The 22,824-nt window shown below is 43.4% G+C and overlaps 2 protein-coding genes across 2 annotated transcripts; both read left to right on the forward strand.

The window, feature by feature from the left end:
- amotl2b (angiomotin like 2b) lies at positions 1–7,552 on the forward strand. Its single transcript, XM_026150090.1, has 11 exons — positions 1–215; positions 647–1,419; positions 1,873–2,041; positions 3,453–3,597; positions 3,696–3,785; positions 4,441–4,736; positions 4,825–5,000; positions 5,129–5,230; positions 5,355–5,551; positions 5,668–5,799; positions 6,208–7,552. The coding sequence occupies exons 2-11, from the start codon at positions 734–736 to the stop codon at positions 6,291–6,293; spliced, it is 2,079 nt and encodes a 692-aa protein (XP_026005875.1). The 5' UTR covers positions 1–215; positions 647–733; the 3' UTR covers positions 6,294–7,552.
- Positions 7,553–17,531: 9,979 nt separating this feature from the next.
- LOC113010504 (zinc finger protein 316-like) lies at positions 17,532–22,367 on the forward strand. The gene is made up of 5 exons (XM_026149590.1): positions 17,532–18,102; positions 18,995–19,094; positions 19,179–19,224; positions 19,302–19,554; positions 20,691–22,367. The coding sequence occupies exons 1-5, from the start codon at positions 17,815–17,817 to the stop codon at positions 21,942–21,944; spliced, it is 1,941 nt and encodes a 646-aa protein (XP_026005375.1). The 5' UTR covers positions 17,532–17,814; the 3' UTR covers positions 21,945–22,367.
- The last annotated feature ends 457 nt before the right edge of the window (positions 22,368–22,824 follow it).

Here is a 22,824-nt window from a genome sequence, read left to right on the forward strand (position 1 = left end):
CATTCCTGGCATTCCGACCTCAGTCCCTCCTCGGTTACTTATTATCGCCGCTTGCTCTCTCCACAATCATTTCACAGCAAGAGAGGATCGCGGCAACACGTTCAAGGGGGGAAATGAGACACGTTTAACTTAAAAAAAAAAGCTGATGCCAATAGTGGAACTATTTTTACTTCGAAGTCGAGGATAACGTTGGGTTATGATGAGAGCGTGAGCTGGTAAGAAGAGCGTCTTTTCCCCCCTTTCTTTCTGTTTTCTCCTGAGCGCCAGAGTCGCTACAGTAAAACTTCTCGTTGAATCTTTGGGAATTGTGTTTTAATTTAAAGTTACTTACAATGTATTAAAGAGGAAAGTCGAGCTGTGGAGTGTTTTACGTGGTGGTTTTGTGCGCTTTTGCTCCACCGTGAGAGTGGAAGTTTTGGCGCATGCACTTTTTGCCTGCAGTGATAAAATATGTCCACATCTCCACTTTGTCGCTGTTGGTAACATAGACTCATTGTCACACTGTTTTCTAATAAATAAACACATTTAATAACTTTGTGTTTAAAGTGTTGCTGTTATTGTGAAAGCCTGCCTCAGCTTTATTACCGTCTGACCTCACTGCCACCTCAGACTGATCCTACTTTACTCTCTCGCCCCTTTGTTCCAGGTTCACAGCTGTTTTTTTTATTTTATATTTTCACTGAGGAAAAAGTCAACTGATTCAAAGAGATAATCACTAAGTTCACAAAGCAGTATGTTGTCCACCGAGGAGTCGTCTGGCAAAGTCCTGCATCGGCTCATCCAGGAGCAGCTCCGCTACGGAAACCCCACAGATACCCGTACCTTATTAGCCATCCAGCAGCAGGCCCTGCGGGGAGGCAGTGGAAGCAACAGTGGACCCAGCAGTGGGGGCGACATGAGCAGTAGCCCACAATCTTCTTTGGAGAGTCTCACCCAGGAGGATCCTCTCTACCCTCAGCTCTCTGCGAGGCAGGAACCGCAGGGCCAGGAGCACCAGGGAGACTACCATCACTCAGAAAGTGGCTACCAGCTGCATGGGGAGAAGCTGCCAACCTATGAGCAAGCCAAGGCTCAGTCTCAGTACATGGCTTGGCAGCTCCATGAGGGAAAGCTTCTGCATGAAGGGGTCTTCCACGAAGAGGCTGATCTGATGGCGCTAAAGTGCAGCCATGTGCGGTCTCTCAGCGAGCATCACATGCAGATATCTCTGGAGAGGAAAGACGCAGCGGCTAAAGCAGAAGCCATAAAGATGACCTCTCACAGCTACCCTGAGCTTCCTTACTACAGCCCACAATGCTACCAGGGCCTGGGGCCAAACATGGACAAATGCAACCCACCCCCAGAGTACTCAGCCCCCATCCAGGGCCAAGGATTTATCCCTCACCAGGTCCAGGAGCCAGTGCAGCCTCAGCAGCACAGGTACCAGATGGAGTTTAAGCAACTTTAACATTACATCATGCACTCCGGTGTAAATTTTCTCACAAGAGCCCGCCCAGTGGCACCATTGTGTTTCACATGCGTAAACACATACTTTTAGTGTGAGTCACACCGCAGTCTGAATACTTATTCATATTTCCTCTTTGAAATCCGCACCGGAGAACAAGTCCAGCCCTGTAGGTATTTGTAATGTTTGGCATGCTGCTAAAGGAGAGTTTTGCATACTTGCGTTGCCTAGGATAGTTTGAGTACGTTCCACATACAGGTTTTTAGGTTCTTTACTGGAGCCGGCTGGCCTGCCTGTGTATAAATTCATACACAGTGATACGTTAGATGTCATGCTATATAAAAAAGCTCTTTCTCATATTTATATTCTATTACGGTATAAGTGTGATTCAGCTAGAGTGTCCTCTAATGTATGCGGGTATCTCTTAGGTATGTCCAGTCTGGTCAGCCAGCAGAACCCCCCTGCTACGGCACATTCAACAGCCTGCCACCTGCTGGCTTGGAGGAGCCCAACCAGGTGGAGCTGCTGCTGATGGAGAACGAGAGGCTGAGACAAGAACTGGAGGCTCACAGGGAGAAGAGCGGCCGTATTCAAAAGGTGAGAAGAACAGAAAAGCTTCATCTCTCACTGGTCCACAATTGAGATAAACTAGAATATTTTACAAGTACTTAAAAAAAAGGTTTCTCTCAATATCTTTAATTTTTAAATACATTCAACTCAAAGGAAAGGATTACCACACCATTAAGTCATGAAAATCCCAAAGGAATTTGGAGAGCATCCAGACAACACCCTCCATCTGAGCCACCTGTCTATGAAACACAAGCCCAGTTAACAGTTGCTTCCCTGATATCCAACCCCAGGCACACTCCCTCATCAGGGCAGACAGATGAGATCAGCAGCTGCTTCCTTCCACACCACAGAGACACAAACAGAGGTCACAGCCTGCTACTGTGTTTACACACTCCTTTCATTGTGTAGCTAACCTAGTGGAGGTCAAAAAGTGTGCGTGTATGTGTGTGCGCGTGCGGAGACCATAGATTTTCAGTCTAATCTGGGGCTTGTCACACAGCAGCCAGTTGGGTTTCGACCCCCACACTTTTAATGAGTGCTTGGGTGGGGGTCTACAGCAGTCAAGTGGCGGGCTGCCCTTAAAAAGTGAAAGGTCTTTTTTGTTTTCGTACCCAGCACCACTTTTTCCATGTTCTCCCTTTTAAAACAGTGCTACGTTTACAGCCATGTTTTTGCTTTTTGTGACTGAGTGTCAGACCAAACCGGCTCCTAAAACGAGATATTTACTCGTTCAACGTGCTAGAAACCATTTCGGTGACATTTGATATCTCAGCCAATTTATGCTTTAAAAAAATCCCTTTTGCTCTCTGCTGGAGTTATGTCACATGGGCCTTGCCTTGTCTCAACCTTAAAGAATGATAATTGCCAGGGTTGGAAAGTTTTCTCCGTCAGGCCGCAGCCCTGGGTAAACATGCCTGTGTGACTGCCGTAATGGTGGGTGTCTCTTTGCCGTTTTCCGCAAGCCAGGCACAGGCATGCACACCTTCCCTCCGCTGGCAGCCTTCCCAGTTCTGTGTGTGTGTGTGTGTGTGTGTGTGTGTGTGTGTGTGTGTGTGTGTGTGTGTGTGTGTGTGTGTGTGTGTGTGTGTGTGTGTGTGTGTGTGTGTGTGCGCATGCTCCTGTGTGCTCACACACCTGGAACTGAAGCTATCAGCCCTCAGGAATGTAGATATAAATCAGTCGCAAAGGGAGTGGTGCGGGCTTAAATTCCTTCTCAGTATTACACCACACACATGTTCACACACACACACAGTGTGCTTTATTCACATACATTCATGTGAACCCATATATGTATCTGTGTGCTATAACAGCATGAATCAACATTCCAGCTCCTCTTCAGCATGTCAAGTAGGTTAACCCAAAATTCCTTCTCTTCTCCTTTCTTCCTCTTTTCCAACCCTCCTATATCTTCCCCCTCCCCCTCGTCCTTCCATTGCAGTTGGAGCAGGAGATCCAGCGTATTTCAGAGGCCTATGAGACACTGAGGGAGGCCAGCAATAAGAGAGAGAACTTGGAACAGACACTGAGGAGGAGGCTTGTGGCTGAAGCCAGGAGGCTGCAGGATTTCAACAGAGACCTTAGAGGTACTGACACCAAACTGCAGTATTCAGTGACACCAGCTTCAGCAGGTCCAAGGTTTTTTTTAAATTACTCTAATTGATTACACTTTGCTGCATCACAGAAAACCTGGAAAATGCTAGGACCCATGTTGCAAAAGAAGTCAAGGCAGCCGACCATAACCAGAACATCATGGCAAAGCTGCTTGAACAAAGTAAGTATGTCGTTTCGTTGGGCTAGTTTCCTCTCCACTCCTCCTCCTTTTCATCCTCTAGAATTGGCATGCTTGATTGGACTGGATTGTAGCGTACCATGGGCCCCCTTCTGTTGCTAAGGGCATCGTTTCATGCAGGAATTTCACTTACATAACTTCAGCTTATTTGGTAAGAAGGCTTCATAATAGGGAATTCAATCCATGCACCTCCTTGCAAAAGGAAATGAAGCCCTTCTAAATCACAGAGCAGCAGTGCAAGTGGTAGAAATGAAGTCCGCCCACCACCACCACCACCTCCTTCACCACCACCTGTGTGTGAGTTTGATTTTCAAGCGGGGTTGTGGTGTTTGCATGGCCTTGATGAGGAATTCTCTGTGCTATGTGGGTCAAAGGGATAGGGCAGATTTCTCCCCCTTCCTGCTCTCAGCATTCCGGGAGTGCTTCACTAAATGAAGAACACTGGCCACCATGTAAAAACTCGGATACTTATTCGGTTTTAGGAGGGATAATTGCGGATTAGCTTTCCGTACTTTTTCAGAAAAGACTTGAGAAAAGTTTGGAAAAAAAACTTTCACTTCCATTCTGTCCAACACACTTTGACTCTAATCCTGTAATGCTCTTCATCTGACCGTGTTTACTTTTTCTTTTGATTCAGATGAGGAGCAGAATGTCGAGCGGGAGCGCATGGAGAGGGAGCTGCAGCGGCTGCGAGCCGCAGCTGAGGAGCAGAACCTCAGGGCCAAACGACTCGAGGAGGCCCTGGAGGCGGCTCGAGGACGAGGTCGCCAGCTCGAGGAGGAGCTGAGGAGGAAGAGGGCGTATGTAGAAAAGGTAGAGAGGCTTCAGAGCGCGCTGGCTCAGCTCCAGTCCACCTGTGAGAAGAGGGAGAGCCTGGAGATGAGGCTGAGGACACGACTAGAGCAGGAGCTGAGGAGTCTGAGGGCACAACAGGTAGAGCCTTTGTTCTTGGTCATATATGACGGCAGTTTTTTGTTTGTTTTTTAGGATCTATCTCAAATACTTTATCTCTTTATCACAGAGGCAGTCACAGCCCCCTGGAATGACCATGAACTCACTCCAAGAGCGCCTGCGGGAGCGTGAGGAGCGAATCCTTGCCCTTGAAGCCGACGTGGTGCGCTGGGAGCAGAAGTATCTGGAAGAGAGCACCATGAGGCAGTTTGCCATGGAGGTGGCTGCCACTGCCGCTGCCCAGAGGTAAAGACGGATGTAGCTTGGTGTCTCATTCTCCTTCTGATGAATGCTGGGAATTCATGTGTACAAATGCTCAGTTTAGCTCATTCAAGCTTGAATTAAACCCAGGAAATGTTCTTTTTCTGTTCCAGGGACACCACAATCATTAACCACTCGCCCTGCCACTCCTCCAACAACAGCTTCAACGAGGACCTGCCAGTCGCCGACCACAGGAACCAGGAGATGGAGAACAGGTGCATACCTACTATTTATCAACCCCCTTTTTGATTTCAAACAAGCCTTCAGGATTTGCCTCTTTTTTTTTCATCCACTGTTTGGTTACCAGCTTTCTGACATGTTTTTTCTGCTCTGCATCAGGATCCGTGCCCTTTATGCTCAGATTTTGGAAAAAGATGCCGTGATCAAAATCCTCAACCAGCGGCTGCACCAGGACCAGGGTCGAAAGGACGAGCAAAGTCCACCTGAAAACCTCCTGAATGCAGCGGGGGCAACCCTCCGATCTGCCTCCTCCACTCCCTCCATCAGCCCCACAAAGAGCAACACTAAGACACGAGGTGAGGAGCACAAATTTGCCATTTTTTGATCCAAAGACATACATTTTTGTCTACCGCTGAAAGGTTTGAAATAAAAAGGTGCACATGCTGACATCTTCTGTGACGCTTTCTCGTAGGTAAGAGTCTTTCAGATGATCAGACTTTGCCCAGTCGTCAGCTCTCTCCTCAGTCTGAACCTGGGACGCTAGAAAGGCAGGCGGAGGGAACCAAAACCAAAGAGGCAGCCAGTACAACTAAGCTCAACAGTGGTAAGCACCTTATCATGTATGAACGATGGGTCAGTAAGCCAAAAAAAGCAGCAATCCTGCACAAAGTTATACCCCAGTACAGCTGTACACATAAAAGGCATTTTTGGCCTCGACTTCATGAAGTGCATATTGATTAACCATGCTGTGGAATAACCAACCAGTCAGATACCATGTGTGTAGGCCATGGTTCATAATGTGGGCCCTGTGGAATGTGCACAGTTAGGAAATAATGTAGTTTTGTTGACTGAGCACGCTCAGTAGAGTGGCCTGTTTGACTGTGGAAAACGTCTGTTAACCTTTAGCCACAGCTAACTGAAATGCATCAAGGACTTTTCTTTCTGCTGGTCTTAGCCTTAAAACACTTAAATAATTATCCATGTCTTCTTTGTTTGTTTTCTTTTTCTCCAGTCAAGGCAGCGCCTAAGAAGTTGCTATTAAACCCCTTCAGGGGCCTGGATGAGCTGGATTCGGAGGCAGTGGAAATCTTCATTTAAAGAACTGAGAGGGAGATTTTGAATGGGGATGCGGAAAAGAAAAAAGAAGCTATTTCTGAGTATCTGTGAAGAGGTGCAAGACTGGAACTAAATACTGGAGGCAGGAATGTTACCAAAAGAAAGGAGGAAAAACAAGGACTGTTTTCACATTTTAGAGACAGAGCTGTGCTCCGACTCACTTTCTCTCACTCGGCTGGACAGCTGCAGGCAGTCTGCCTGGTGGAGTGAGAAAAGATGAATCTTCTGAGGTACTTGGACAGTATTTTGGATTCTAACATGGCAACGTGTTCTCAGAGAGTGTATGCCAAAATATTTATAAATAAATATATATAAATATAAATGCTGCTTTCCCACCCTGTATAATCCCTATTATTTCTCTTCCCAAACCAATGAATTAAAAAGCTACATATTTATCTTATCTGGTTTCCACATTCCCCAAATATTAACTTAAGCCTCAAGCTCTTCTAGATAAACATTTAGTAAGAGGTTATCTTTATGATCCACCCCTTCTCTTGAAGTTTAAAACAAATGAACAAAAAAAAGTGAATTTAATTCCGATCAGATAGATATTATCTTTACGTAAGACTCCCCGTTATTAATTAATTTAAGCTGATAACACTGCTGATTTTAGCGCTCCTGCTCTTCGCACGTCTTGAGTCTCGGGTAGCTGGTTCTACAGAGCTTCAGAGGTGCATGAACAGGGAGCTGTATAATATATAAATGCATATACTGACACAGACCTGGTGTTGCAAGCTTGCAATTTTGGGAGGATGCAGCATCACGGTGTTTCATCTTCTCTTTGTTTCTCATGCTCTTTATCTTTTTTTTTTTCTCATAGTATGTTTGCATGTGTGGTTACAGTTTGAGAGTGTTTGCCCTGATGTGGTGATCCAGCTGGTTTGGTCGCCATTTAGGGGCAAAAGTTGAAAATGCTGTGTTGTTGTTTTTCTTTTTGTTTACTGTGAGCTTTGAACTAACAAACAGGTTAATTATTATTATTATTATTGTTATTATATATTTTCTACAGATGTTTGTTATTTTAGATACGATAGTGCTTTGAGCGGGACGCCAAAGAGTTTTATGTATGTATGTTTGTTGTAAGTTATGTGCCGACAATCACGGTCTTGTCAAGCTGTACACAACCAACCGAGTGTTGACTTCAAACAGACATTTCTGTGAACTCGAAACAATATGAAGGTTTAATACAGTTGAATTGATGCAACATTTCATAAAGCAATAAAATATTCTAATATAATTTACCAGCTGTCTGACTTGTTTATCATTTCATTTATTGGCTGAACGATAAATACCGAGGTAGCTCCGTTAGCGCTTTTCTGTTTTCTGATGAGTCTCCTCTCCGTTGTTACGCCATCTCCTCATTCCTGCACCGTCGTTCCATCGCAGAGAAGAGTGCTCTTCATTAATGAATACCAGAGCTGCATTCTTTTGGGTTCAACTTTCTCGGGTGGCCAGCTCTCTTGTTCTCCTCTTGCCACGGAGAGCATGCTTGGCATAGATTACATTCTCATTAGGACGCGTAACCTTATACATGACAAAGGCAGGTTTCTCCCAGATTAGCTGCTAATGTCATTTGAAAATTCTTGTGCACCTTTGCTAACGTGCATCACATTCCTGCACGCTTTCAATGCCTCAGCTATACCTCACGCCCAGAAGTGTTTATGAGCTATTTCAGGACAGGCCACTGGACATGAAGATGAGAGAAAGGAGAGGTCTGTTATATGGTGTCTATTTCCAAATAGGTCACGCACATATGTGAACACACACAGACCCGCTCAAACGAGCCACAAGTATCGACTTGTACCAGTTTGGGGCGGCGGGAGCTCAGACATTGGGTTTTCACAGTGCGCCAGAACAATGAGAGTGACAGCGACAAGGACAATGAATGTTATGGTGTCATCAGTGTCCTTTCATATGTTTCAGCGGTCACCCTGCATGGTTTGGTTTGTTAAAACTAAAACACATCACCACAGTTCTAGTAGATGCCTGCTTTATTCACCTGGTGATCCTGAGTGGTTCCTACTTCGCTTTCACATACAGAATACTGTTCAAAGGTTTCGTGCACATGAGAGCTCAAGGTTCTTTCTTTTATATCTGCCTTCATCGGGAAATACAATGACAGAAGCATCTCTTTGGTCCTGAATTCATTCTGCAGCTTGATGCACACAGCCAAAGCCAGCGCTATCTTCAGAGATGAGAAGAGCAAGGAATCGTGTAACAAATGGCATGACCCACACAGAGCCCTGATCTCAGCATCCCTGAGTCAGTGTGCGATTACAATAAGAAACATTAGATAGCCTTAAAGGACTGTTTTGAGTTCACAGAGAGGGTTGGAGCAACTTTGCTGCCAGCTTTGAAAAACAAGTCCACAAGTTGCCCATTTAAAGTTGAAGGATAGTTAAACCCCCCAAAATCATTTAGTTTTGCAGTTTACTTCACTAATAGTATTCTTAAACTCTTAAATTGCCAGTGCCCATCATATCTTAAACACCTCACAGTTCCACATTATCCCACTTTGGTCTCGAATGGCAGTCATGGCAACCCTTATAAAGCTTGTGTAAAGGTATTCTACCTTTACACAAGCTTTATAAGGGTTGGTTGATGAGTTGATCTAATCAGCATCATAAACCTTAAACACATTGATATCAAAAAGTTTCACATTGACACATGCTATGCTTCCAGACAGCACACTGAGCACATGTGAACATTGTTCATTTTGTATGTAAAGCTTTATATTTGGCAATGTATTTTAAAATTTTTGTGTCCATTACTTTAAAAAAACATAGCCTTTTGAAACCGTCCGTCCATCCATCCATCCATCTTCATCCGCTTTATCCGAGGCCGGGTCGCGGGGGCAGCAGCCTAAGCAAACCGTCCGATTCTTTAGATATACTCTGTAAATTGACCATGAACACCACAGCCTGCTCCGTTTCAGTCCAGCAACATTCGTCACTGGAGCCCCCATTAATCTGTACCACACTGACTTTAATGCAACCTTTGAATAATCCAAAATTACTATCTGTTTTATAAGATGTTTCACAAAAGTGCAATTCCACAACACATCCTGTAAATATCAAATATGTGGGGAAAAAAGGTAACTGAATTAGGAAGTTACACATAAAATTAATTACAATTTTTATTTGATAAAGTTTCACTTGCTCAATAGTGACTGCAACTTTATTTACATTTGCACCACGAACCCTTCACAGAGAAAAGAAAACAAAAGGATGTGTTGGGTGTGAGAAGCTGTGGGATCAGATCATTCGGGCTTGTGGTTGCTCAGTTTTCCAAAAGTAGAATGGGAGGCAGAGTCTTTAGCTATCAGGCTGTTTTCCTGTGGAAGCAGCGCCCACTTTAGATTCAGAAGACAGACACTGTCTTTACTTAAAGCTTTCCTTTGTTACAGTTATTGTTGGATGAGAAAACCCTGAAACATCCTTTAGTTATCCTTCTGGGAACTTCCCATGATACACTGTGTGTTTCTTCTCCGCTCACCTCTCTTTATTCCCATTGTGTTTACACACCACTATTGCATGGCTTTAAAATGTGTACTCTCTTACTAATCTTTTGTATAGTATTGTATTTATAAAATAAAGCAGCGCCATTGTGGATTGCGGAAGCATTCAAAAAGGCTGGACGGTATTGGTTTGGGTTAAACAAAGCCATGATACATTACAAGAAGATGTTTTTTGTTTGTAGTCCTTGGATGGCTTATTTTTAGAAATTAATTCCTCCAGATCAGCTTAAAAAAAATCAAAGTGCAATAGCCAAGATAGTTTCCAACATGAGATGATGTTTTCCTTTAAGACAAACAGGCCTGACTTGGCTTAAAAATGCAACTGTATCCTTAACGGAGAGCTTGACGGTGCACAGGTTACTTTTTAAGAATACTCAATCTTAAAAGGTTTACAAGCTTATAAAAGAAAAACTGAGGGAATAACCAGACATTCTTTCAACTTTACACCTAAAGATTTTTAACAGAAAGACTAAAGTACAATCTGTGGAACTATTTATTTTCAGTTGTTTAAGTTTTTTAAGACCCATGAACTATGAGGAAATGTAAGACTTTGGAATTTAAGAGTGCATGTCAAATATGTGTAGCTAAAATACAATATAACTATATCCTAACCAATACCCCCAAACAAACTAGTATTAAACTCGAACGCAGCTGAGCAGCTGAAGTCAGGGCATATCCTGCAGTAGTGGGTTTAATGAGTGGATGAGGAACATGTAAAAACACCTAAGCAAGCCTGGACTTGGACAGAGAGGATATGAGCTGGTGAGATAGCACAGATGCTTTTGACAGAGATGCTTGTATGGGAAAACACAGAGCAGGAACTGGTGGTATGCGGTGCCATCAATCTTATTTATGAACTGAGAGCTCTTATCTGGCGTACTGACTGACAACATTGTGAAGCGCGGCCAACATTCCTCCGTAAATGTGAAAGGCAGCTGACATGTTTCGACCGCGGCTTGCTCTGTTTTTCCCAGAACTGGTATGATGGAGGAGGACAGAATGTAAATGAGAGTCAAGGGTGAAATTCCTTTGTGCTCAAACACCCAAGAAAATTACATTTTCTACACTTTTTGGATCATTATTGCCTCTTTTCTTTGGCACGGTCACATGGAAACTTCACATTGAACCTCAGTCGGCATGAAAAGAGTGGGTCTGTAGTTGTGAAAACTGTGGAGGTGTGTGCGTGCACGCTGGTAGGTTTATTGCCCTGTCCTGATGTTTACAGTTTAATGGCACATTCCAAGCAAGAGCTGGCTTTTGAAGTTTCAACACACTCAGCAAATATCCTGCAGCTGAAAATGGATATCAAAATGAGTCAGGGAAGAGGAGGAAACCAGACTGTCCTTGATTCATAATTAATGGCTCTAATCTAACACATTAATACACAACACAAAAACAACATCTCCTATACGCACATCAAAGGCATGTGCAAACACACCAACAAACACAAATTACTGTTGAGGCAGCCTGATGAGAGATTGATTGACTGGCCTCCTCGGGGCATAGATATGCTGCACTCATTAGCTGACACGTGAAATCATTTTTCAATTACCCAGGAAGCTGGGGGCCTTACACCCAGTGGGAGAATAAATCCACCAATCCCCATTATATCTTTTTTTTACTCTCTCATGCCTTAAAAATGTTTGGATATTGGGAATACTTGTGTCATGTCTACATGTCATGTCTACAGGGGACACAGGAGAGCAACCACCTGCTGCACAAAGCGGCAGTTGTGAGTGTCTTTCCTGTTTGTTCAGGGGCCACTTAAGTGACCCTGCGTCTGTATTTCAGCCACATGTCCATGTGGTGGACTAATCACCATTAGCTGCTATAATTTAGATAATCACTTGGTCAGGAGGTCAGCTTATTTACTAAAGCTGGTGACTAGAAAGGATCTTTCTGCAGTTGAAAAAGTCCCTCAGCTTAATGTAGACCCCAACTATGGAATTTCAAGTGTCTGAATAGGATATTTATACATAATCAAATATTTCTTTGGGCAATAAAAAGGCAAATAAAATACAGATTTCTGAGGATTATTTATATGCTGATTTGTGCCATCTATTGTAAATTATCTGTTTCTTTACATGGAGAACAGGATGTCTTAACACAGAAAATGCACAGTGATGGTTGCACACAAACTGGCCAGTGGTTTCTCTTCTTCTGTCCATCCAAGATGTCCTTTGAGGCACATAGGAACTTCTAAATTTCAAAGAGCAGCTTAAACAGCAATGCAGCCACTCATTGTTGGATAAGGAGTTGCCCCCTGGTTTGTGGTAATTCTTGCATTAGTCTTTTGAAATGTAAAGCTTCAGTTATGTCATGATATCACACCTACTCTGCAGTGGCCGTGACATCCTAGTTTTACAGTGTGTTGAGGTAGAGGCAAAAGCTGAACAGCACCACCTAATGGTGTTTTTACAAACCTGCAAATCTACTGCATATTTTTTTTCTAAAGGACTGAACTCTTTTTTTTTCAGACTCAAAAATAATCATTGCCAATCTAAATTAGAGCCATTCTGTGAGCTCTGCCGTCTGCGGAAAGTGCGTGCTTTTATTTTAATTACAAATAAGGTGCATATTTTATTCTGTTTGTCACAGAACCTATATTTGTTATTTTCCTTTTAAGGTAATACCATTAACTGTGGTAGTACTATCTGCTTCATACACTCACTCGCTTTACACGCACCTTACTAGGTTTAGAAGTATAGAAGTTCACCTGCTCATTAATCAAAATAATCTATAATAATAATAAACTAATCAGCCCAACACATGGCAGCAGCTCAGTGGATTTATGCATGTAGACATGGCCAAAAAATCTGCATCAACTGTGTGATGCTATCATGTTAATATGGACCAAAATCTCTGAGGTGATTTCCACCACCTTGTTGAATCTATGCCATGACTATTAGCAAGGTGTACCAAATGAAGTGTCCAGTGAGTGCTCATTGAGACCAATGACTGTAAAAATCTGCTTATATATATATATATATATATATATATATATATATATATATATATATATATATATATATATATATATATATATATCAAAACAATTCTATAAAATCATTAATTGATCCATGTACTGGCCGGTGTACTCCAGACAACAAATCACTCGAACCCACCATTAAAACCCCGCCCACAAGCTCTCGCTGCTACGGCAACAGGCACGGCAGCTTATCACTGCTGAGGTGTAAAAACTGCAAAACCAGTTGACGTTTTGGTGTTATTAAGGTTTTATAAAGGTGTGCAAGAGGTTTAAGAAACTGAAAATGTGCTCTGTGATCAGTTGTGTGACCAGTCGACTCTGGAGAAGAGTGAGGAGACTGGAAAAGTGTGTGTTCCCCAAATGATTGCCAGTGGTACCTGGAGGTTATTAGCTGTCACTGGGTGAAAATGGTTGCAAAGAAGCTGCTACACTAAGAACTTAGTGACTGCTTTAGCTGCTAGTAGATAGGCTGTAGTTTCTCACGTTCGTCTGCAAGTACTCAACCAGCAGTAGTAAAATTGAGAAAGTATGACATAAACCAGAAATAGAGACGGTTCACCCTCATAGTAAAAGTTGTGCCTCAGAGCTGCAGCTGACATGTTTCGAAAGGAGCAACTTCTTTAAAGGCTAACCATCTCATTACTGATTTGTGTCACACTTTTGACTGATTCACTGCAGCTCAAAGACAGCTGGCCAGTATTTGTAGAAAAGTCAGTCGGTTTCATACAAACTATGCTAGTTACAAAGCAATCACACAGAGGTGTACTACCAGTTGGGAAATGCACCTTTTTCCTTAGAAACAGTTAGCATGGGGACACTGACCAGTCTGCAGGTCTGTGTGTTGAGTGCCTTATTCATTTGTGTGTAACATGATTAGCGGTCACATGTCTGCAAATACTCAAAAGCATCAGAAGTCTTTTTGCGGCCTCAAGTATCGCCATCTGGTGGCCTTGAGATAGAATGCAGGTTTAATGCGCTTCCCAGTTGGCTTCAATATTTTCTTTTAAGATTAGCATGTATAAAGATGAGGGGGAAGTTTATTGTGAATGAAAACGCCTCCAGCTGTTCAGTAAATGTAAAGTTACTGAACAGCTGTGGCTGGAAAAGAGTAAGGCGTTCAGAAGCGGAGACAGGGACTGCTACAGAGAGGCCAAGTACAGGTTTACTAAAGAAGTGGACATTGCCAAACATCAGCACTCTGAGAAGATGCAGCAGCAGATCTCAGAGAATGACTCGGCCTCTGTGTGGAAAGGTTTTAGGAATATTACAAACTACAAGCCTAAAACCCCCCACTCCACTGATGACTTGCTCTTAGCCAACACCCTTAACAACTTCTACTGCCGTTTTGACGAGCCATCAGGCAGCCTTCACACCTCCAACGACCCCAACAATAGAGGCACTTTGGACACTCATTCCCCCACCTCTCCCCCCTCCATAGAGCCATCACCACCTTCAAACTGTTCACCTGCAACACCCGCCCCCTCACCCCACACAAAAGAGGATTTCACACCACCTCCTCCGACCACAACTCTTCATATTCATGAAGCAGATGTGAGGAAGCAGTTTAGGAGTCTGAATGCTCGGAAAGCTCCCGGCCCAGACGGTGTGTCTCCTGCCACCCTCAGACACTGTGCAAACGAGCTGGCCCCAGTGTTTTCTGGCATCTTCAACTCCTCACTGCAGGCATGTCATGTGCCTGCCTGCTTCAAGTCCTCTACCATAATCCCTGTCCCCAAGAAACCTAGGATCACTGGACTAAATGACTACAGACCCGTGGCTCTGACATCTGTGGTCATGAAGTCATTTGAGCGCCTAGTTCTCTCCCATCTCAAGACCCTCACGGCCCCCCTCCTGGACCCCCTGCAGTTTGCATACAGAGCCAACAGGTCTGTAGATGACGCCATCAACATGGCCCTACACTTCATCCTGCAGCATCTGGACTCCCCAGGAACCTACGCCAGGATCCTGTTTGTGGACTTCAGCTCTGCCTTCAACACCATCCTTCCAGACCATCTCCGAGACAAGCTTTCCCAGATGAATGTGCCTGATCCCATCTGCCGGTGGATCACTGACTTCCTGACGGACAGGAAGCAGCATGTGAGGCTGGGAAAGAATGTCTCGGACTCCTGGACCATCAGCACCGGCTCCCCTCAGGGCTGTGTTCTCTCTCCTCTGCTCTTCTCCCTGTACACCAACTGCTGCACCTCCACCCACCAGTCTGTCAAGCTAATCAAGTTCGCAGATGACACCACCGTCATTGGGCTCATCTCGGACGGGGATGAGTCTGCCTACAGGAGGGGGGTTGAACGTTTGGTGTCCTGGTGCAGCCACAACAACCTGGTGCTGAATGCCCAGAAGACAGTGGAGATTATTGTGGACTTCAGGAAGCACACAGCCCCACTCCCCCCCATCATCCTGACTGACACCCCCATCACCTCTGTGGACTCATTCCGCTTCCTGGGTACCACCATCACCCAGGACCTGAAGTGGGAGCCCACCATCACCTCCGTCATCAAGAAAGCCCAGCAGAGGATGTACTTCCTGAGGCAGCTGAAGAAATTCAACCTGCCAACACGGACGATGATGCAGTTCTACACTGCAATCATCGAGTCCATCCTCACCTCCTCCATCACCGTGTGGTACGCTGGAGCCACTATCAGGGACAAACAGAGACTGCAGCGTGTTGTGCGCTCTGCTGAGAAGGTGATTGGCTGCAGACTCCCATCTCTGCAGGACCTGTACACCTCCAGGACACTGCGGCGTGCAGCCCGGATCTCAGCTGACCCTTCTCACCCTGGACACAGTCTGTTTGACCTGCTCCCCTCAGGCAGGAGGCTCCGGTCCATTCGCACCAGAACCTCTCGCCATAAGAACAATTTCTTCCCCTCTGCTGTTGGACACATGAACAATAACCACATGATTGTCCCCGCCACTAACATATGACCCTACGCTGTGTCACTGCATCATTTCATGTTTGGCACTGATCACCACCTGCACTCATGTATATATCTTTCTACGTAGCACTCTTAATTCTTATTCTCATGTATATATCTCATGTATATCTCATGCACATATCTTTCTTTCTACATAGCACTTTAATTCTTATTGTCTGCACTGAAGCACCGCAGCAATTTCCTAATGTTGTAAACCTCAACATCTGGCAATAAACCCATTCTGATTCTGATTCTGATTCTGATAAGGTCACCCATGGAGCGCTCTTCGTCTTAAAGCAGTGATGTCCTTAATGCGACTACACCTACCAGGTGGGAAAGTCAGGCCACAAAACTGCATACAGTTAATGTTACACTTGATTAATTTCTGACTTCTTAAGTTAACACATCTAGTTTTAGTTAACTGTAATAATCCTGGATGCTGGCTTGAGCCTCACATTTGCCTGGAGCCTTTCTGTGTGGGGTTTGCACATTTTTCCTGTGCTTGCATGGGCTTCCTCAAGATACTCCAGCTCTCTCCTACAGTCCAAAGCCAGCGGGGCTTCAGCCAACCCCCCGAAATCCCACATCCGCCTGAACACACGGCAGCGGCCTTACAAGTGTCAGCTCTGCGATCAATCCTTCAATGACAATGTGATCTTGAAGAATCACATCCCCTGTTATCACACGGCAACTCCTGGACAGAAAAACGGCAGCGCTGGTAGTGCTCTGGCTAATGGGACAGAGTGACTGTGGACGAGGAGGAGCAGGAGAAGGAGGAGGAGGAGGAAGACATGAAGCAAAAGGAGATCTAGTGGGAGAAGAAAAATTTGACTGCGACATTGACCCAGCTGAAAAAAAAGGAAAAAGTCCAATAGTAAAAACAGTAGTAAGACCAACAACAAATCAGGATATTTGAAACAATGAACTAAAAATACTGAGCTAATGATTTATTCAGAAACAGCTTAATGTGTCTTTTACATCCCCTGGCTAGCCGAAGAGATAGGAGGGAATAACATAAAGTTAAAATAGTGAAAGAGGAGTCAAGATGGCATTTTTAAAGGTTTATTTTCTGCTAGTTTAAAACTTTGGTTCAGACTGACATTTAACTCAAGGGAGAGCTAACGCCAACATAACAAACAAAACATCCCTAACAGAAAATAAAAGGAACTTGCCCAATGCCAAAGAAAACAAAATATACAAAGATAGCCAACCTAACCAGCACATAAACAGTAGAAAACAAGGGATTACGTTACAAAAGCAATTCTCCCCTACAGGCAGTCTGAACAAAGTCACATAAGGCTAAAAATACAAATCAAAGGCATGTGAGCCTGCACATGTATGGCAGTGAAAATGGCCAGAAGGCCCAGAAACACAGCTTCACAAACGTTATATAGGGATCTGCCGATTGCTGATTGACTTGATTCAAGCAGCAGCACCCAATCAGGACAGAGAAGGCATTATTTCACAAAGAAAAAGCTATCCTCCTGGGGCATGTAGCACACAGGACCAGACTGTTTTCCACATGTGCTTTTACACTGGAAATATCCAGTGTTTTAATACCCATATTAGAAATGCTGTGTAACAACTGTGTTAAAGGCCACCATACCAGTTATTATAGTTTTCTATTTTCTGATTACTTTTTAAATACCAGTTATTATAGTATAGTTTTCTATTTTCTGATTACTTTTAAAAAAATCATTTCTTGATTTTAATATAGCTTTGATTGTTTGAAAATGTCTAGTTTTACTTTAGTGTTTTTTTTTAATAGTTTCAGTGTTGGTTTTAGTCTTTTTAATTTTTAATTTGTGGAGCTGTGCAAGTTTTCTACCTAAGTGACGAGAAATGCCAGCGTCATCTACTTGTTAAGCCGGGATACGCTGGTCGCCAAACCAAGCGAACCCAGCCAGAGAGCCACGCCAGTTCTGTTAGCACAACATTCGCTTACTTAGCCATTAGCCTGCCATTGTTGTTTATGTTAAAATGTGGCAGCTACAGCAAGCGAGCGTTAAAACGTAACGCTGTCCGACCACTTCTACAACTGGAGGGTCACATCTGTAGCCCAGCATGTGCTCCGTCGTTGGTTGTGATTCGTGGCGACACAATGTGCAGCGGTTCAGGCTACCAGAGGACCCGGAGAGGAGACTGGAGTGGGTTCTGTTTCTGTTCGAAGTCAACAAGCAGCGACTAAAAGAATCGTCCTGGACTGATATCACTATTTGCAGTGAACACTTCACAGATGACTGCTTCGTGAGCTTGGCTCTGAGTGGCTCGGTGCAGCTGAAGCCCGGTGCTGTCCCCTCACTGTGGGTCAACACAGAGCCAGAGGAACCCGTGGAGAGCCCACAGGATGAGGTAAGTCAGCTGAGGGATCACCTGTTGCTGGACTTCACCGGATCTTTAAAAAACTGCTCCCAAGCCAGCTTCCACGTTGCTTTGCGTTATACCTATATACTGTGTATTACGGAAAGAGAAACTGAGACGTGTTTACAAAATAAAAGCGACTTTCAAATGAATGTGATTTCTATGTTAGCCCACACCACACGTTTAGTCTGGCATAAATGCCAAAATACTAGAGAAAATGAATTCATTTCAAAATTAAACATAAATAATGAAAGCTGATTTATTTTTTTAATTAAGATTTTAAGTCGTGAACAGCCATTACAGGTGAACGTCCTGTTTCCACAGACTAATTTTATTTTAGATCCACAGTACACACCCTTATCGAGTTACTCAGTCAATATCAATCAATAAGTCAGTTTGATTTTGTATTTCAAAGTAAAGAGACTTTACTTTTTCCACTATCCATCTATTAGAAGGAAAGATTTGCTTCCACAGACTAATTTTACTAAAGATCAACAACATCAAAAGCTATCCGAAATTGCGTATATGAATACTGTTGATCTAAAGTATATTAAGTGACATATTAACTATTTTTAATGGCTTTACACGGTGTTTGAATTGCAATTCTAAGCGTGGCTATTTTAAGACAAGTTTATCATATTTCAATATTTCTGTTATCTGCAATTTGATTTTTTTTTCACATAAATTTTTGTTTTGTGTTTTATTATTGCTATTTCATCAATGACAGGCTAAATTTTTTTGGTTGTTGAAATGAGTCACTTGAAGAGCAATTTTACTTTGAAATCCATACATTGATGGGTATAGACAAAAAACGCATGCTTGTTAACTGTTTGTGGCTTTGTTTGACTGAAAGCTTTTGTGTTTTTTTGTGATTTTTGTGTAGGAACCTGTTACCACCACAGATGCAGATGGTCAGTGTGATGACCTAGAATTATGTAAGAGCTCTACTTGTTCCCCTGAAATAACAGAATGCCCCTTGAGAGGTAAGAAAGTGTCCATATCACACCATTAAAAATCTAAAGTGTGACAAAGTGTTGTATTCAAGCCTGTCCCCCACAATGTTTCAGATGCTCTCACTCCTGAAACTCCAGACACAGATTCGAACCAGGAATTGTAAGTTCCACATTTCTGAGCATGTTTGAAGATGTGACATCATGACGCGTCTGACTGTTTGTATTCTTGTGTTTCAGGCCTGCACTTCAGAACGACAAATACATGGTGAATGAAAATTGCCTCCTGAAGGTGTTTGGCCAAAAGTGCCCAACATGTGGAGACAAACTCCAGGCAGTGAAAGTAACCTATGGGGAGCTCATCATCTTGAAACAACGATGCCATAAGTGCGACTACAAAAACAAGCGGAATGGTCAGGTCAGTGCCCCTCTCCCTGCCGCTGAAGATGGACGCCTGACAAGAGGCACAGAGGGAACCCCAGAGACCCAACTGGTAGGTTTAACCTGATTTACTGTCTACTAAAGAAAACTTGGTCATCAGAGAAGTTTGCAATGTGTTTATTTTATGATTCCTAACTGGACTTGACTCATAAAAAGTTTAATATGACATATTTCATTAAATATCATAGACTAAAAGATAGCTGTATCCGCCGTAATGTCACGCATTATGGTTGGGATTGCATTGGTAATGCTTAATGATATGAATTGAGATGCTTATTTTAGCTAGCAGAAAGCAGTCTTTCAAAAAAAGTGTATTCAAACAGCTGACTAGAGCAGCCTACCTGTCTTTCAAAATGGATGCAATTTTGAATTATAATGTAACCAAAAACAATAGTTGTGTTTCACTCTGAAGTACAGACTTCTTGGATGGGTTATACTATACAGCAGGATGTAGCAGGCGCCCCAAAAGGAACACGCAAGACCACTAACACAGTGACTCCAATTAGCAGATGTGACGCCGCTGCAGACACCAACGGGTTTACAGCTGCCTGTGTCAGCACACTCAATCAAAGTGGCCACGCCCCTAACCCTTACTATTCACACGGATTAGTTATAAAAAATTCTCCCACTTGCAGATGTTGTAAACGAGAAAACTATCCATAGAGATCAAAACCGTTTTGGTAGCAGTCTGTAAAATTATTTTGAATTCTCTAAAGCCGGGTATTTTAACTTAAGACATGACAGGGATTGACTCACTTTTGGAGCCAGCTTCACGTAGTCATGATAGGAGCTTCCCACTTAGTTTCTGGGAGTTTCTTCAGAAGTGATGGTGCAAATAGCAACTCTTAAGATCTCACATCACTTCACAATTTAATCAAGCTACTTTTTTTTGGATTGAGAGTCATACATGCGTTTAATTTGTTTGGCTCTCAGAAGTAATAATTCTCTCAGAAAGATGCAAATTCTGCGTCTCTATTATTCCATTTGGAACAAAAAAGTATCTGTTTTCTGCTTTTTGTGTCTTTGCCCGCGCTTTTGCTGAATTGCAGTTTTAAAAAAAGCACTTATAGAAATGATACTTTGTCCTTTGCTTGCACCTCTGTCTTAGTCATTTTTCATGAAAACTCTTTGCTGTACAGGCTTGAAAAAGTTTCCCAAATGCTACGTTGCCATTCTTGTCATTCACAGTCAGCGCTAAGAGACGACAACGCCGGCGCTGTGGCTTTGTCTGAGGCCGTCACTTTTAGCGATGAAAAAAGCGATCCTTCAGACGACGAAGAGGAAGGCAATAGAGGTGGGATGAGTTCAGATGGGGACTGGAATCCCACGGAGGAACTTTTGGTGGCTGACGAGCTCACAAAGGAGTCTGAGGAGGAAACCGAGGATGAAGGCGAAGAGGAAGATTTTGAATCCCCGGGTGGCCTCGAAATTAATGAGCTGTGCACAGAGTGCGGACGTTTTTTCCTCATCCTGAAGCCTCACACATGCGAGCACAAAATAAAACCCTACTCCTGCAATATCTGCGGGAAAAGGTGCGTTTCTGAGATTGCTCTAAGAAATCATAGCGAAATCCACGACGAAACGTACGAGCATCCTTGCAAGTATTGCTATGTCACCTTCAAAACCAGGGCGGACAAATTTAGGCACGAGCTGACCCACCAGGATAAAAAAGATCCCTTTAAATGTCCCGACTGTCCAAAGACATTCGCCACCAGTAAAGAACGCCGGAGCCACCTGGCAAAGCACAGAGTCTCGAGGGAGTTCAAATGTGGAGTCTGTGGGATTGACTTCAAGGACATACATCGTCTCAGGAGGCACTCCGTTGTGCACACAGGACTGAAACCGTACAAGTGTTCGGTGTGCCAGCGTGGCTTCAACCAGACGAGCCACCTGAAGTCCCACATGCGTCTGCACACCGGGGAGCGGCCGTACAAGTGTCAGCTCTGTGACATGTGCTTCAACCACAACGTGAGCTTGAAAAGTCACGTCCAGCGTTACCACACGTCCAGCTCTGGACTTCAGCAGATGGATAAAAGGGCAAATGATGCTAAGAGGAACAAGAAAAAGAGAGACGTGAACTCTGAGTTTGACAGTGTGAAAGTAAAACAGAAGGTTCAGAGGGAGAGATCAATGAAGCCGAAAAGTAAAAGGAGAAGCACGGACAGGCCCAGAGGAATCAAATCAAAGGTACAGAAGTTAAAGAAAACAGGCTCCGGTGATGAGGGGAGCGAGGACAAGCAGTCAGGTAGTGATTTATCCTTTGACTCGACAGAAGAGGAGGAAGAAGAAGAAGAGGAGGAGGAGGAGACATTGGGAAGGCGACCAAACGGTGACAGTGACTCTGATTTTGACCCAGAAGTAGAAGCAAAGAAGAAGAGGTGCAGCAGCCAGAAGACTGTTAAGAAACGGAGAGAAAGATCAAAGAAGGGCCTGGTGGTCTGAAGTCTGTGGTTTTTGTTTTTTTGTTTGTCTTTTTTAATGATGTAAAAACAGAAGGATCACACTACACAGCCACTATTGATATAATTCAGTACATGCATGAAATCGTTGCTTTATAGGGAGTTCCACACTGTTGTTTGATTTTCCGAAGCCTTTTTATCTTAACAGATGTGGAGGTGAATTGCAAACAGATGGAAGCTGATCGAACGTTATGGCACTGCTTGCCTGAAGAAGAGCAAGTCAGTATTTATTCAGAATCAAAATGACGCTAATGTAAGAATGAACTTCCATTGTTTTTATTTTTATCACTACATACAGTCAGTTTCCAGTCTTATATTAGCTCTGCCACAACATGTGGTTTTTATTTGATGAGAAAACCTTATTTTATTTAATCTTTAAATATGATATAAGTTTACATTATGACATTTATAAAGAGAAACTTCACAATTATAATTTACAACTGAGGAATGCAAGGAGGTCCTACTTCTCTGACATCATCACTAAAAACAGCCATAATGCTCGGGTCTTATTTTCTACAGTTGACAGGCTAACAAACCCTCCTGTGTCAGTGGCAGCTGAACTTCATTCGACCATGGCCTGCAATGACTTTGCCAAATTCTTCACTGAAAAAATCCAAAAAATTAGACAAGCAATTGGTACATCAACAGCAGATCCAGGATATGTACTGTGTCCACCAAAAAACTGTTTAAACACCATGAAACAGTTTCAACCTATTAACAGCAAAGACCTGGAGGACATCTTAGGTCAACTGAACTCCTCCTCCTGCTGTTTAGATGTCCTGCCAACAAGTTTTTTCAAAAAGGTCTCAAAGACTTTAGAGTCAGACCTGTTACAGATCGTCAACTTTTCTTTAATATCAGGT

The sequence above is a fragment of the Astatotilapia calliptera genome, chromosome 18 (assembly GCF_900246225.1).
Source record: "Astatotilapia calliptera chromosome 18, fAstCal1.2, whole genome shotgun sequence".
Lineage (NCBI taxonomy): Eukaryota > Metazoa > Chordata > Actinopteri > Cichliformes > Cichlidae > Astatotilapia > Astatotilapia calliptera.